The sequence below is a fragment of the Tupaia chinensis genome, unplaced genomic scaffold (assembly GCF_000334495.1).
Source record: "Tupaia chinensis unplaced genomic scaffold, TupChi_1.0 Scaffold000088_1, whole genome shotgun sequence".
NCBI lineage: Eukaryota > Metazoa > Chordata > Mammalia > Scandentia > Tupaiidae > Tupaia > Tupaia belangeri.
In genome coordinates this window covers 3,034,804-3,052,275 of record NW_006159550.1, presented here as the reverse complement: position 1 = coordinate 3,052,275, position 17,472 = coordinate 3,034,804, and the positions used below count along the sequence as shown (strand labels likewise).

Here is a 17,472-nt window from a genome sequence, read left to right as displayed (position 1 = left end):
GGTGCAGGGTCTATTCCGCCCGCCGCCGCCTTGCACGCGCTCGGCGCAGGGTCCCCGGGGGTGGCTCCTTTCTTTTTTTAAGAGGGATTTTTGCTATAGGGTATATGTGCTCACCAGAGAAGAAGAGACACAAGGCAAGAAATCACCCTCTGGGGGATAGCCACACTGCAATCTCGTCTCCTCATTCTTCTCTCAGGATTTTGGGCATGCACACACATACATGTGTGGTGTGTTTTAAGCCATGAGGTCCTATACTTGAACCACGGTTGACCACATGGGAGACACAACCATTATGCCATGTGCTGGTCCCGACACCTTTTGTTTCTTAATTCTCATACCAAAAGGTGAAGTAGATGTTACCATTACCCACATTTGACAATTGAGAAAAATCCAAGAAAGACCAAGAACTTTCCAAAGGTTATGTAGTTAGTAAGTGGTGAAATAATTCATATTTCAGAAAATGGTTCATTAAAAAATTCATGTGTCTTAGGATAAAAAATTTTTTGTAGATTACATTAGTATAATGAATGACTCAGTATGAAATAAAAATGTGTCATAAAGATACAGATACATTTAAGGATAATTTTTTTTTTTCATTTCTGGAGATGAAGCCAACTACTTTAAAAACAAACTTTTTGACATTTTTGTTGTCTGATGAAGAAATTATATTGAGTAATGTAATTTAAGAGAAAAATACTTGGCAGCTTTTTAAATTCATGCCTTTTTATTGGACATATGCCAGAATTGATTTATAGTGTCTTACGTACTTTTTAACAAGACAAGATTTTAGATAATAACTTAGAAAAATGTATTATTTCCTCCATCCTCTTCTCTGTTCTCTTCTTTTTTTTCTTTCTTCTTCCTTCTAAGTTTTTTTTTGTCTGTTTAATTTGGTAAATTCTGAAAGTAGTGAAAAGAATAGATGTAGAGAAATGAATGAAAATGTTCATCTGTCTTGAATTGTGTCTGAGAAATAATACATTTTAAATTCTTAATTTTGTAATTTAGGAGATTGTTACATAAAGAATTTTTGTTTGTTTGTTTGTTTTTGAGGGAGATTTTTGCTAATGGGTGTGTGTGCTTGCCAGAGAGACAGAAAGTGAGAAATCACCCCCCAGTAGGGATAGCCATTCCACAATCCCCTCTTCTCCATTCTCCTCTCAGGATTTTGTTATGCATGTGCCTGTACCTGGTGTGAGTTTAAGTTGCCTAGTCAAGGACTCAAACCCTGGTCAACTACATGGGAGTCCAGCAACATAACCATTACACCTTCTGTTGGTCCCAGGAAAATTTAAAAAACTTTTAAAAATAGTCATGTCCCCCACTTCTCTAGATTGGGTTATTTAAAAAAAAAACACTAAATAATTTTTTAAGTTATCAAATTTTATATTTTAAAGAAATAATCCAGGTTTTACTCTTCAACTTTTAAGTTTTGAAATAGTTTTAGAGAGAAGTTGTAAAACTACTACAGATAATTCCTATACTCTTCTACCAAATTTTCTTTAAAGTTAATTTTTACAAAACCATATAACTGTGATCAAAACTAAGACATTTTAACTGGTACAATACTATTAACTAAACCTCATATTTTATTCAGATTTTATTAGTTTTAAACTTTTTGACATTTTTGTTGTCTGATGAAGAAATTATATTGAGTAATGTAATTTAAGAGAAAAATACTTGGCAGCTTTTTAAATTCATGCCTTTTTATTGGACATATGCCAGAATTGATTTATAGTGTCTTACGTACTTTTTAACAAGACAAGATTTTAGATAATAACTTAGAAAAATGTATTATTTCCTCCATCCTCTTCTCTGTTCTCTTCTTTTTTTTCTTTCTTCTTCCTTCTAAGTTTTTTTTTGTCTGTTTAATTTGGTAAATTCTGAAAGTAGTGAAAAGAATAGATGTAGAGAAATGAATGAAAATGTTCATCTGTCTTGAATTGTGTCTGAGAAATAATACATTTTAAATTCTTAATTTTGTAATTTAGGAGATTGTTACATAAAGAATTTTTGTTTGTTTGTTTGTTTTTGAGGGAGATTTTTGCTAATGGGTGTGTGTGCTTGCCAGAGAGACAGAAAGTGAGAAATCACCCCCCAGTAGGGATAGCCATTCCACAATCCCCTCTTCTCCATTCTCCTCTCAGGATTTTGTTATGCATGTGCCTGTACCTGGTGTGAGTTTAAGTTGCCTAGTCAAGGACTCAAACCCTGGTCAACTACATGGGAGTCCAGCAACATAACCATTACACCTTCTGTTGGTCCCAGGAAAATTTAAAAAACTTTTAAAAATAGTCATGTCCCCCACTTCTCTAGATTGGGTTATTTAAAAAAAAAACACTAAATAATTTTTTAAGTTATCAAATTTTATATTTTAAAGAAATAATCCAGGTTTTACTCTTCAACTTTTAAGTTTTGAAATAGTTTTAGAGAGAAGTTGTAAAACTACTACAGATAATTCCTATACTCTTCTACCAAATTTTCTTTAAAGTTAATTTTTACAAAACCATATAACTGTGATCAAAACTAAGACATTTTAACTGGTACAATACTATTAACTAAACCTCATATTTTATTCAGATTTTATTAGTTTTTCCATCAATGTTTGGGTTTTTGAATACATGAATCATGGGAATAAGAGAGAATAAGAAGATAATATTAAAACTGTGAGAGTGGAGAGTCATGAATGAATGTGAAAAGTAAGTTATTGGAAGACTGTTAATATTTTTATTTAATACTTTGTCCTCCCACTATAACTGTATGTTTTCAGTTTTAGAGTATCTTATCTTTTTTGATGAGAAGCATATCTTTTAGTTTTAAAGAAAATGCATCATAAATTTTTCTTAAAAAGGGTTATAATTAACTTATTAAAAGTGTTAAATACATTTAAAGTAGTTTCTACAACAATTAAAGTAAAAAAGAAACTATGAAATAAATTTGAAAAGTAAATAAAAGATTTTTAGTGACCATAAAAAAGTAAAACTTTTATTAATTTCTAGAACCATAATTTAGTAAAATAAATGTATCACTTGATTTCTGAAAGCCTACAGATGAATTTAAATCTGCTTCCCAATAAATTACAGTGAGATTCTAGGGTATATTGCTTAAGTAAGTCAGTTAATTACCCATTTTTTTCCTCAAATATATTTTTATTAAGGATTCTGAGTAATGAATCCCTATCCCTAAAAAGAGACTGTAGCACCCCACTTATCCCATATTTCAGGAGAAGGGAGACATTGTTTTGTATTGTTAGCAGAGCGGAGCTCCACTGGAGTTCCAGGTGTGGAAGGAGAGGTTGGTACCTTGCATTCACACAGGTTGGTCTCTGACTCTGTCTTATTGCTCCTGGGAGTACTCGGTCACTTCGTAGCCATAATGTGGTCCTTTGTGTGGCTTCCTGTAAAATAAGTAGTAATTTGTTTCCACTCCCTTATTTCTCTGCCATGCTGACAATTCTTCAACGATAACAGTGCATTTATGAGGGATTTCCACACCATGAACACAGCTCCTCTGAACTGTATTAGAGAATGAATGGTAGGTCATATGTGGTCAAACAGCTGTGGATGAAATGCAGCATCTAGAGTTTCTATGAAATACATTTGTTTTAAAAATTAGGCCTTTAGAGACCAGCAGATGGCATAATGGTTATGTCACTGGACTCCCATGTAGTCAACTGCGGTTCAAGTCCTGACCCGGCAGCTTAAAACTCACGCTGGGCATGAATGTGTGCATGCTCAAAATCCCAAGAGGCGAATGGAGAAGGGATTGAAGCATGGCCACCCCATATGGGTGTGATTTCTCACTTTCTGTCTCTCTGGCAAGCAGATGTGCCCTATAGCAAAACTCTCTCTAAAAAAAAAATTAGGACTTTAATAATTTTTTAAATTTAATTTTTATTTTTTCTGCTTTGATTTTCATTTGATTACCAGGACTATAATGATACTTAAAAAAAGAGACAGCTTTGTAGATATGGAATTCATATACCATACAACTTACCTCCTTTAAAGTGTACAATTAATGTTTTTTATTATAATTCACAGATTGTGCAACCATTCCATAATCCGTTTTAGAATATTTTCATTACTCCATAAGGAAACCTCATCCTCATTATCAGTCACTCCTTATTCTTAGCTCCTCCTAGTCTCTGGCCAATCTCCTTGGTTTCTGTGGATTTGCCTATTCTGACTAATTCTTGTAATGGAAGCATACAGTATCACAGCCTTTGTTGCTGTGTAATGTTGCTCAGCTTAATGTCTTTGAAGTTGTAGATGTATTAGTATTTCACTTCCTTTTGTTGCCTAAATATCCTCTTGTGTGGGTATACCACATTTTGTTTATCTGTTAATCAGTAAATGGACATTTGAGTTACTTCTATTCTTAGTCTATTATGAATAAGGCAACTGTGAAAACTTATGTGTGAGCTTTTTATAAGGACATGTGCTCATTCTCTTAGTAGATTTGCTGAGTTATACATTAACTCTGTGTTTAACTTTTTGAAGAACTACTAAATTGTTTTCTACAGTGACTAGACCATTTCACAATTCCACCAGCAGTGTATGAAAGTTCCAATTTCTCCACTTCTGTGCTGACACTCATTATCTCCTTTTCTCATGAGCACGATCCTTGTGGGTGTGAAGTAGTATTTCATTGTGGTTTTAATTTACATTCCTCTAATGATTAATGATGTTCAGTATCTTTTCAAGTGCCTCATTAGCCTTCTGTATCTATATTATTTGGAGAAATGTCTGCTCAGGTTTTCATCGGTTTATTTGTCTTTTTATTTTTGAGTTGTAAGCTCATTGTGGTTTTCATTTGCATTTATCTAATGGCTAATGCTGTTAAGCATCTTTTCATATTTTTTTTTCAATATAAATATCTTTATTGTATTTCCAGCTATTATAAGGAGATTAGACCAAGATTTCTGCCATCTCTTTTTCCTGAAATAACCTCTCTCCTACAGGAGAAAACTATTGTGTTAACTCCTTTCTTTTCAACACATTCAAATTCAATTATTTATTTACTTTTTAGTATAAACAAGGCAAACTGTATTAAGATGTGTTTAAATTTTTAAAAATTTTATTTGGGTTAGTTTAGTTTGGTTAGGGGAGAGAAATATGGTGAGAAACATACAGTAAAAATGAATATGTTCTCATCACCAACAAATATTCACAATAGCAAATTGTCACCTTTAGTGTGTGTGTGTGTGTGTGTGTGTGTGTGTGTGTGTATGTGTCTGCTTGCTTGATATATGCTTCTTTCTTCTTTTTGATCTTAGGATATTTGAGAAATCATATGATGGTTTTAATTTTCAATTTTATGTTTTTTTCAAACCTACCCTAATATCAGGATGGAGATCCTGTTCGCCCAGGAGTGGCCATGACTGACCTTGCCACTGGCCTGTATGCATATGGAGCCATTATGGCTGGATTGATACAAAGATATAAAACTGGAAAAGGACTGTTCATTGACTGTAACCTCCTGTCTTCTCAGGTATCAATTCAAGTGACGTTTTAGTATAAAATAATGTGTCTGGGTTATATCTTTTCAGATCGATTATATGATCTTATGTGCAAAATAGATAAAAAAAAACACAAAAGAACAGAAAAAAATATAGAACAACTTTAAGGTTGCTCTGTTTGATGCCGTTGTTCTCATATTAAAATCAATAGACCATGATGATTTTGTTGTAATTGGTGTTGGACTAGAATTTTAAGACTGTTTCTTTTTTTAACCAAAATTGGTCTATGACTACTTACGAGACAAGAGTACAGTTGTTTCTATTTTATTGTTACATGAACTGTAACTTCTGACCAGAGGTTCTGCTTTACCTTTTATGTGCCATGGACCCTTTGGTCATCTGGTGAAGTCTGTAGATATTTCCTTGGAATCATGTTTTTAAATACATAAGGTGAGCTATTTAGGATGACAGAGCAAGCCTGTTATATTATAGCTATTCTAATATAAAAATCTATTTTGTGATATATATATATATATATATATATATATATATATATATAAACACACACACCCACATATATACACACACATATATATGTATATATACACATACATACATATATATATATTTTTAAAGAGGTTTTTGCCATAGGTTATGTGTGCTCACCAGAGAGATAGAGAAAGAGAGAAACAGAAAGATGGAAAGTGAGATATTACCCCCCCCTTCAACAGGGGATGGCCGCATTGCAGTTCCTTCTCCATTCTCCTTTCATGATTTTGGGCACACACACACACATGTACCAAGCATGTTTCAAGCTGCTAGGTCCAGGACTCAACTGGGTCCCTCAGTTGGCCATGTGGGAGTCCAATGACATAATCATTATGCCATCTGTTGGCCCCCTAATTGTGTGTTATAATTATGTATATTTCTTTTAGAGTTTTTTGCCAAAGGGCACATGCGCTCACCAGAGAGACAGAGAGAGAGAGAGAGAGAGACAGAGAGATAGAAACTGAGGTATCACCCCCCTATGGGCACTAGCCACAACGCAATCACTTCTCTTCCATTCTTTTTTTTTTTTTTTTTGGAGAGATTTTCACTATAGGGCGCGTGCTCTCGCCAGACAGACAGAGAGAGACATAGAGACAGAAAGCGAGAAATCACCCCCCAGGGGGGATGGTCATGCTGCAATCCCTTCTCCTCCATTCTCCTCTCGGGATCTTGGGCATGCACGCACACGCGCCCGGCGTGAGTTTTAAGCCACCGGGTCCGGGACGCGAACCGCGGTCGACTACGTGGGAGTCCAGTGACATAGCCGTTACGCTAACTGCTGGTTCACTCTTCCATTCTCTTTTCAGGATTTTGGGCATGCTCACACATGTGCCCTGTGTGAGCTTCAAGAGGTCAGTTTGGGACTCAAACTGTAGTCAGCCATGTGGGAGTCCAGCATGTAACCACTACACCATCTGCTAGCCCCTCAATTGTGTTTTATATTCCTCCAATGTATATGATTTTTACTAACACATTAAACCACAGGTTCTAGTAATGAGTTCAACATATTACAAGTTTGAGGTAGTGTTGAGTGTAAATGACATTTTAAGACTGTAATAAAGTGTTTTATGAAAATATGTATAATTACTGGTGACCAAGTCATAGTACTATTAGTATTCTTATAATTTATTGTCCATTCATAATTGAACAAAATGCTAAATTTTAGCTAGAGGGTTATAAGAATATAGATACTTTTTTTTCCCCACTCAAATTAATTTACTCCCAGAATTCTGTCTGTGATCTCAGATTCAGAACCCTTGTTTTATAATTTATCAGTTATGTGGTGCTAAATATTCAACTGATAGAGTAAAAGGGTTAACTCACTCTCAAAATGACATTTGCCTCCTTTTTACTGGATCAGACCCAGATGCTATACTATATGTGGAAGTTGATTCTGAATGGATAATTTTTCAGGGGCAGGAAAAAGAAAATATCTAATTTGTTCAAGGAGACATTTTACTGTGGGAAAAATTACTTACTAGACATAGAGACCTCAGTTGGGAATTTCAGATTTAAATGGGATACATGGGAAAATAGTAAACTTGGAACACTGCTTTGGAGTTTTTTTTCCTTTTAGGCAAAATTAAGGAGGTGTATAGAAGTTAAGAAAAAAATCAATATAGTTGAAGGTAGAATACTGTGTATGGGTTTTTAAGTGTAGCTTTGAGTCACAGTCAGGATTTTAGTGGTTATATAAAAGTGTAACAGAATTATCTTCAAATGAATGATGTTGCTCTCTAACAGAGAGCCACAGATGTTATTTATGGGAATTAGCTGAAAGGCTTTTCTTCCCTCCTCTAACTTTATAACTAAATGTAAGTAACCTGAGGTAGGTTAAGTAACCAGATGAAAGTTGCATATCCAATAGGTATGGAGGCAATACATTATCACGGGTGTGTGACTTGTGCAGTCATAGAAGGCTCTGAGCTTAGTTTAAATGTTCAGCTGTTACTGCCTTGAAATTCTTAGTCATTTTTGAATAAGAGGTTTTACATTTTTTATTTTGTACTAGGCATTGTAAATTCTGCAGCAGATCTTAGAGTTGAGTCTTAGGTCTCGTGATCTCTACTCAGACTGTTATACTCTTTACTTCAGTAATAATTAATGAGTTTTGAAAATGATTGTCCTGTAGGGTATTGTAGTGTTTGAGTATCTTCTAGAATTTAATGTGAGAGAGTGTGTTTCACTGAGGTGGGTGTGGGAATGGGAAGAGTGAAATCACTTGCAAGGGTATTTCAAAGCATTTAAAAAACTTATTTAATTAATTAATTATTATTTTTAATTTGCTATAGGGCACATGTGAGAGAGAGAGAGAGCGAGAGAGAGAGAGAGAGAAAGCAAGTCACCAGGTCGGGGCTTAAACTTTGTTTGGCCATGTGGGAATCCAGCGCCTTAACCAACACCAGTCAGCCCCCTGTTGCAAAGCTTTTCTGTGGTGAAGCTACAGGGAAGAGGCAAATTGAGCTAGAAACAGGCAAGATCATTCAGTAACAAAGAACACGTATCAAGATCTCCATCTCACTCCCACCCCATGCACAAAGCATACCCAAGAGTCACAGAAAGATAATGCAACACAGCAGGTCCTTATAGATCACTACCTATCATGTTTTGGTCCTTTGAGTGAAAACTATCATGGAATTTAATTGATGGACAAGTGTTTCTGTTGAAATTTAAGAATTTTGAGAAAAACTGCATTTGTTTTAGCTCTATCAATGGAGCACTCCCTGTGTCATATGCTAACTGGGCTAGGAGAGAGGAAGGGGACACATCTGTTCAAGGATAAGTAGTGGAGGTAGAGTTGGAAGTGATATATGAACTAAGTCTTAAAGGATGGGTAGGAGCTCACTAAGTTCTGGGCAGCAGAGAAAGGTATAATCCTGGCATGGCTTATAGCAAATGCAAGGGCTGCAAAGATAGGACAATGTTGGAGCTTTGAATATGAGCAGGGAATGGCTGGAGACACAGGCAGAGAACTTGGCTGAGCCAAGATTGCTAGGGATTCATATGTTGTGCTTAGGAATTTTGATTTTAATTAAAAGGCTCTGTTCCTCTATCTATAAATTCAGTTATTCTTCTTGAATACTTGCTACAGCTGCCCCATTTAGAATAGTCTTTGGGCTGTGAATAGTGGTAGGAGAGTTTCAGAGGGCAGTGGTAATAGAGAATAATTTATGCCGAATCATATCTGGAATGTGAGACAGTGAGAGGTAAGAATATTTTTCTTTCTCTGAATATACTGCAGCCTGAACTCTGCTTTTCTCTCCCTTTGCTTCTGCCTTGTGTCTTCTCTAGCCTGGGCAGCTCTTTACTCCCCTGGTAAGTTTTTCTTCCTTTTCTTTAGGTTCCTATTTTAACGCCTTTTTTTTTTTGCTATCTGCTTTTCTACTTTTCTGTTCCTTTGTCTCCATCCTTTCCTATGTTGAAGTGAAAGTTGTAGCAATTTTGTTTCCAAATCTTAAATTCTTACACCAACATCATTCAAGAAAGTTTCAGGATTTTATGGTAGTTTACATGGGAGAAAAAGGAATTTTATTTTTCTAGAAATCCCAGAAAACAAGACTGTATATTTCACTGGGTTGAGCAACCACTCTTGAACTGATTAATGAGGCTTAGAAGACAGAATGTGCTGACTTATCTAAGTAAGCCATACCTGGTTCTAGGTACAGAGTTAACTTTACCCAAACTGTATGGCTGAGACTGGAGAAGTGATCCTCCCAAAGAATGCATGGTTGTTTTTTGGCCAGAGGAAGGGGAAATGGATGTTGGCGAGGCAGTCCATGAATGTTCACTAGCATTTAGGGCTTTTCTATGGATCTACTGTGATAAAAGATATGTAATTAGAAAGTATTCTACTGATGACTAGCATTTCTTTTATTAGGTTATTGAAAACAATTTCACAGTATTAGAAATTAAAAAGTTGGTTATTGACATAATTATTACCATAATTATTGTAACTTTTAATAATAGAGAACTCTTGGCTGTTTTTCAATTTAACATAGCATTTATAGATTCTAGATCCAAATATTAAACTACAAAATAATTAAAATATTCTTTATGTGAATGAGAAGTTATTTCCAGACACTTATCAAAGTAGCATAATAGAAAATATCACCTTTAAAATAAGTATTAATTTTCCTTTTTTATATAAATGCCCACCAACATTAAGTAGATAACATTTGAACTTAATTTCAGCTGCCCAGAAAATGATTGCAATTTCATGCTGTGGTTAAAAAAATCCCATACTTTTCTACTCATTTTGATTGTGTTACATAGGATGACAAATGGATGATTACAACAGTCAATGCCAGTTGCTAAAAATGAAATTTTGTATTCCTCTTAAAAGTGATATAATATGAAATAGACAAATTTCACCTGATTTGAATAGTAGCTAATTATTAACTCAGAGATGATTGCCTCAACCACAATAGACCATTTCAAGTAGTTCATTGTAGAGACATGACAGTTGCCAGGATGTGGTTTATAGTGCGTACCAAGATTTTTGTAGTTTCAAGGCTATAAACTTTTAACCCTTTTCAAAAATTCTTTTGATTTTTTTAAAGTCTTAATATGATTTAAAGTTGTCCACTCAGGATTGTCTAATGTCAGCATCTACCCAGTGTTCTTCAGATGATATTGGTAAGTAACAAGGAAGTGGGTTTGAATGTGGTTTCAATTATTTTGTTGCTTTTATTCTGCTGTGGCTTACAGAAATATCTTTTGGAGGTTTTAATATCCTTCCTGTAGTTAATTACAATCAGGCTCCCTTAACTACAACTACAATGACTTCGTTTTTCAGCACTATAATTATATTCACAGATAAAATGTTTTGTCATTTTTGATGCCACAATTCTTTCTTCACATTTACATATTACTCATACATATATAAACATATTAGAATAGATAAAATTTTAATTTTTATTATTTTAGTGCATTTTTATTGATAAAATTTTGAATTTCAAACATGTATAGTAATCCAAGGTTAATCTTTTTGTGTCTTTAGATACATCTATGTTTCTGCCTTTTTAAAAACTCTATACCAGGGAACCAGCAGTTAGCGTAATGGCTATGTCGCTGGACTCCCACGTAGTTGACCACGGTTCGCGTCCCGGACCCAGTGGCTTAAAACTCACGCCAAGCGCGTGTGCGTGCGTGCCCAAGATCCCAAGAGGAGAATGGAGGAGAAGGGATTGCTGCATGGCCATCCCCCCCTGGGGGGTGATTTCTCGCTTTCTGCTTCTCTGTCTCTCTCTGTCTGTCTGGCGAGTGCACGCGCCCTATAGCGAAAACCTCTCAATAAAAACAACAAAACAAAAACAAAAAAATCCAAAAAACCCCGGAAAACTAAAAACTCTATACCACTATTTTTTAAACAATTTTTTGAGCTATATATTATAAAATTTATTCTTTTTAAGTGATAATTTAATGATTTTTAGTAAATCTAGTGAATTATGTAACTATCACTATAAATCAAGTTTTGAAATGAATATTTAAATAATCAGTTTTTGGTTTGGATCTTAACCTCGGAGGCTGGAATGGTACAGATTTGAGTGGAAAAGAGTTCTTGTGTTGGACCATATCAGAAAATTTCAGGGTCCCTTATGATTTCCATGCGCCCTAAAAACCTTTGCCTTTTCGTGTCCTTTCCTTCATAAAAATGAAAAAATTTTCTTATATAATAGAATTGATATCAAGTTGACCATAGTTCATTATGTGGTGGTTATTATTATTATATTAGTTTTTTCTTCTAATTATTTTTTTTTATTCAGTGGGTATGTGTGCCCACAAGAGGAGGTAGGGAGGAAAGAGAGAAAGCATCCCCAATAGGATGTCTTCATACCACATCCTTTTTTCTTCATTTCTCTATCCTGTCAGGATTTAGGGCATGTATGCACAAGTACCTGGTGTGTTATTCAAACTTCCAGGGCAGAGATTTGAATTACATTCTGTCCTGTGGGCTCTGACTTCTTTAACTGCTATGTTATGGGGCTGACCCTCTTCTAATTAAAAAAAAAAATAAAATCAAAACCTTTTTGATGCCTCTGTAGTATTGTGGGCCTTAGGCAGTATGCTTACTATAGCTTATCCCGACCCGCAGACAGTCAAACAGGTTTCCTGGGGGAGGGAGTGAGAGATGGGACAAACTCATGCACACACACACACACACACACACACAGTGGAGACAATACGAGGTGCTGATCAAGTTTTCCGTTTATTGAGGAAAAATGGTGAGTTATATACAGGCTGATGGGCACCGATTGGTTGCCCGAAATGCAAATGAGATAGAACAGCATGAACCAATCATTGGTGTGGGTGGATCTCTCCCATTGCCTAGAAACCCAACCGCTTCCAGGGAGAACGGTTGGTCACATGATTTCTGAGAAACGGTTTGCTCAGTGAGGAAGTGAAACCTAATGGTTTCCAAGATGGTGGATAGCTCAAGATGGCGGATAGCTCAAGATGGCTCCAGTATGCAGTGTCCTCCACATGTTCTCCTTTTTAGTTTTTTCAAAGAGAGGAGAAAAACCTGGGGTAATCGTGCCTGTCTTAGGTTGGAGTCATTTTTTTAGAGCCATATGTTCATCCTTACCCATCATTGGAGAATCCCATTGCAATGATGGGTTTCCTTTCTTAGGTGGGAGTACTGTACAGCTGTTACAGGCTCAGACTCTCTTACCCGTCTTTGGCTAACCGATTCAGCGCGTCAGGCAGGAGCAATGTCTAGGCTCCGCGATACTCCATCTCCAGGTTGTGGTAGTGGACTTGGATAGCCTGCATTTTTATGGAATCATCAATTTGGCATTTAAGGAAAGCCGTGAGCTTATTGAAAAGTATAGGCTTGGGAACCAGCAGTTAGCGTAATGGCTATGTCGCTGGACTCCCACGTAGTCGACCGCGGTTCGTGTCCCGGACCCGGTGGCTTAAAACTCACGCCGGGTGCGTGTGCGTGCGTGCCCAAGATCCCGAGAGGAGAATGGAGGAGAAGGGATTGCAGCATGACTATCCCCCCTGGGGGGTGATTTCTCGCTTTCTGTCTCTATGTCTCTCTCTGTCTGTCTGGCGAGCGCACGCGCCCTACAGTGAAAATCTCTCCAAAAAAAAAAAAAAAGAAAAGTACAGGCTGCAAAGAGGAAACAATCAGTAAACCCAGAATCGGACCAATATAATTATTTATATTCGTGGACACTGAATATTTTTATGACACGAGCTACAAATAAGAGAAGTAAGGGCACTAAATTTGTCATAATTGCTCATTTCTAATGGGAGAATATCCCAAAGAGAAAAGAATACATCAGGAAAACACATTTCATGTTGATCTAATTTAATTTTATTATATACTTTAAAACAATTTGGTGTGTTCAAATGTTCTAAAAAATTAGAAACATAACTAAGATCAAGATTATAAAAGAAATGGAAAGATAAAGATCTATTGATATTGACATATATTTCCTGAACTTAGACTTCCGTCTTTGCAGAATAATGAATTTAATTGATTGTTCCTAAAGTTGAAATAAATAGTATTAAACTAACTTATATTCTTTACTACCAGAGTTAGAGCAATTTGTTTTGGTTGCTAAGTTAATTAATTCCATATTCGTTTATGTATTTTCTGGAGTCAGAAATTTTATGTAGAATAGAATGCAGTAATCATATTCTTTTGTATTGGATAATTTATAGTGATTCCTTACATACCATAAGTTATGAGCCAGCTGATTCTTAGGGGAGCATATCCATTTGGCCCTAACATTATGCCTTCGTTGTAACTAAAGGGTAAGTAACCACTAGTGTTAAGAATTATAGCTGAAATTTAATTCTAGGAAAACTACATTATTTTTTAACAGATGGGCAGGAGGCTTAATGGTGAGTAATTTCTTCATGTTCATAATTCTTTTCTAAGCCTAGAATCATTATATGCCTGCAATGTATAATAAGACCTTTATTAGCAGGGGTGTGTAACAGTTTGGATATAATGCTCAGTTTTATTTTTTAGATGACTAAAGAAAAGGAAACTATTTTGGTTTCAACCTTTGTCATAGAAAATCTTCTAAAATGCTTTAATTTACCTTTATGCTGTGTTAAATACCATATTCTATATTTTCATTTTAAAAATTATTATTTTGACCTCTGATTTCCTTTACATATTGATACTTACGAAGCAAGAAATAAAGTTGCATTTGCATTAACAGAATCCATCTATCCATCCATCCATCCTTGCTCCACATTTATTATATACTAGAATACACAATGAATGATAAGTAAATAAATACAAATTTTCTGACTCATAGAACTTACATTGTAGTTGGGTATATACACAATAAACAAGTAATAAGTGATAAATGCACAGAATGAAATAAATAGTTTGATAAAGATAATGGAGTAGTGGGCAGTGGTAATGCGTTGCTCAAAAGCAACTGAATCTCACATGGTGACTCAGATTTGAATCCCTGGCCTGGTTGTCTTGAAAATATGCCAGGCTCACATCCAAGTGCTCAAGATCCCATGGGCTGGAGGACTGAAAGAAGGGCAACATGTTGTGACCAGACCCTGGGGAGAGTGCTCATTTCTCTCTCATGCCCATCTGCACATACCCTATCTCTTATATTCATGTGTGCACACATGTCTTTTAAAAAAAAACAAACTAAAAACTCCCATCATGTTGTAAACCTTAAATGTACATGATAAAAATAAATATAAAAGTGGGAGATATAAGGAACAATAGGGAGGCCCAGGCTGTTGTGCCAGAGCTCATCAGGGACCCTCACTCAGCCTGCTGTTAGAGATCAGAGACTGCTCTGGCCCACACAGTACACACACTGTGTGACATGTTCTACCCTTACATGCTTATCCTGCTCAATATCCATCCACACTGAGAGTAGAAAGGATTGTGTATTCAGGAATCAAACCCTGGAAGACAGAAGACTCTAAAGGAATTATTTCCCCCAAATCCCTCTAGGAGTAGAAGAAGAAAAACTCCTCTCTGAAAATCTGAACCCCAAACTCCTACTGGGTGTCCCCTATGCCTCCCCCTCTCCAACAGCAGAGGAGGGAAACTAGCACAGAACTAATGCAAACCAGAGGGAAGTGTGTGAACACACAGCTACAGAAACATACTCCAAAGAAGTAGGAAGAAGTGAATATACCACCAGATGACTAAAAATCAAAACAGAGCCCCAAGAAATAGGAGAAAACTGGGAAATTCTCCTAATAAGGGAAGATAGTGCCTCACCAGCAATGGATAAAACACAAGAAATCCTGGGAATATCCGAAAATCCAAAATATTAATTGTAACAAAACTCAATGAGATGCAAGAGAAAACAGACAACCAATTCCAGGGGATGAGAAAATTCTTACATGACTTGCAGGAGTAACTCCATAAAGAGATAGACATAATGAAAAGTAATCAAATGAAACTTCTGGAGATAAAGAATATGATGTAGAAAAGAAAAACCTCTGTCAAAAGTAATAGCAGATTAGACCATGCAGAAGAAAGAATCTCTGACTTTTAGAGACAAAACCTCTGATTTAGTCCAAGAAACCAAAAATAAGAAAAAATCACTAAAAATGAGAACAACATGCAAGAAATCCTAGACATCATTAAATGGCCAAATATCTACATAGTTATTCCAGAAGGTGGAGAGAGAAAGGCATAGAAAACGTTGTTTATAATATATTAACTGAAAACTTTCCAAATTTAGAAAGGCATGTGGACATCCAAATCCAGGAAATACAAAGGACACCAAATATATATATAAGATCCTTTCTAAGGAATTCCATAGCCAAATTAGTAAGAACCAAAGACAAAGGCAATATTCTAAAAACAGCAAGAAAGAAATGCCAAGTTACCCCATTAGACTAACATTGGACCTTTCAATTGAAACAATGTAGGAAAGGAAAGAATGGGAAGACATATTTAAAATGATGGAAGAAACATAATTTCAAGCGATAGTACCATACCTGTCAAGATTATCCTTCAAATGGGAAGGAGAAATGAAATCATTCTCAGATAAACAAATGCTAAAAGAATTCACTAAGACTAAACTAGTTTTTCAGGAAATACTTATGAGGATACTATACTAGGACAATTAAAGGGAGATAAACAGAAGTAAGAGAACACAAAACAACTAATAAAAAAAGGATAAGTCCACACATATTTTGAAAATAACATTGAATGTCAGGATTAAATTTCCCAACCAGAAGTCTAAAAATGCAGATTCAACTATTCTTTTTTTTTAATTTAATTTTATTTTTTTAATTTTATTTATTTATTTATTATTTTTATTATTTTTTAAATTTTTTTAAGATTCAACTATTCTTTACACAAGCAGGTTTAAGTACTAGTTCACCAGTTATAGACAGTTGTCTCCATCCATTTCAATTTATATACTTATTATTACCATTACTCACTGTATAAAACTATATAACAAAGAAAGAGTCTAAAATTTTACAAGTAGTTGAGTCTTTCTTTGGAATGGGTTTAAATAAGGCTAAAAATCAAGGATGTTATAAAGCCTGTAAATCACCAAATTACTGACTTTACCATGTCTTTGCTTTTAAACATCTTCTTCCAATTTTGTTTTAGTTTTGTTTTTTGGAGGACTTCTTTCTTTGTTTATCCCTAAAGAATTATTTATTCACTGGGACCAGCAGATGGCATAATGGTTGCATTGCTGGACGGGACTCCCACATGATTGACCTTGGTTTGTGTCCCAGACCTGGCGGCTTAAAACTCACCAGGTGCTTGTGCCTGCGTGCCCAAAATCCTGAGAAGAGAATGGAGAAGGGATTGTGACGTGGCCATTCCCCCAGGGGTGATTTCTTGCTTTCTGTCTCGCTGTCTGTCTGTCTCTCTGGTGAGCACACATGCCCTATAGCAAAAAATCTCTCTTAAAAAAAGATTTAAAAATAATTTAATTTTGTTATTATTATTTTTTAATTTGACCATAGAGAAAAGGAAAGTGAGAAATGAAGCTGCCGGGTCTAGGACTTGAACCACAGTCGGCCATGTGGGAGCCCAGTACCTTAACCACCACACCACCTGCTGGCCCCAGCACTTATTTATGTACAGTACTGTGGTCTTATAAGAACTCATAGTAAGTGACTAAGTTTTCTTTTTCTATCTCTTCCTAATGAGCTATTAATATGTACAACTTCATCTATCTCTAACTGGATCAGTGATACCACAGATCTTTCAGATTCTAAGCTCCTATGTCCCACAGTTCTCTATGTGGAAATTATAAATTCCTCTTTCATTAGATTTTTTTTTCCAGAATTTAGGACTTTTTAAAATTTGTCTTAAAGTCATCAAAGCAAAAATCATAATAAAATCTTCTGCTTTCCTTTACAATTGCCCAATGCAAAAAACAAACAAACAAACAAAAACCAAACCAAACTAAAACAAAAACCCAAAAAAACCCAATCCCCCCCAAAAAACCCCCCACAAACCCCCCCCACCAAACTACTTGTAGGAA

At 35.5% G+C, this 17,472-nt stretch overlaps 1 protein-coding gene across 1 annotated transcript in view; it reads left to right on the top strand.

Moving 5' to 3' along the window:
• The window catches only part of SUGCT (succinyl-CoA:glutarate-CoA transferase), a gene marked incomplete at its 5' end in the record, with an annotated part of 825,119 nt that overhangs the window by 113,575 nt on the left and 694,072 nt on the right, over window positions 1-17,472 (top strand). Inside the window, 1 exon segment of the mRNA XM_014585757.2 lies at window positions 5,347-5,490. Coding sequence (XP_014441243.1) covers window positions 5,347-5,490 — 144 coding nt within the window.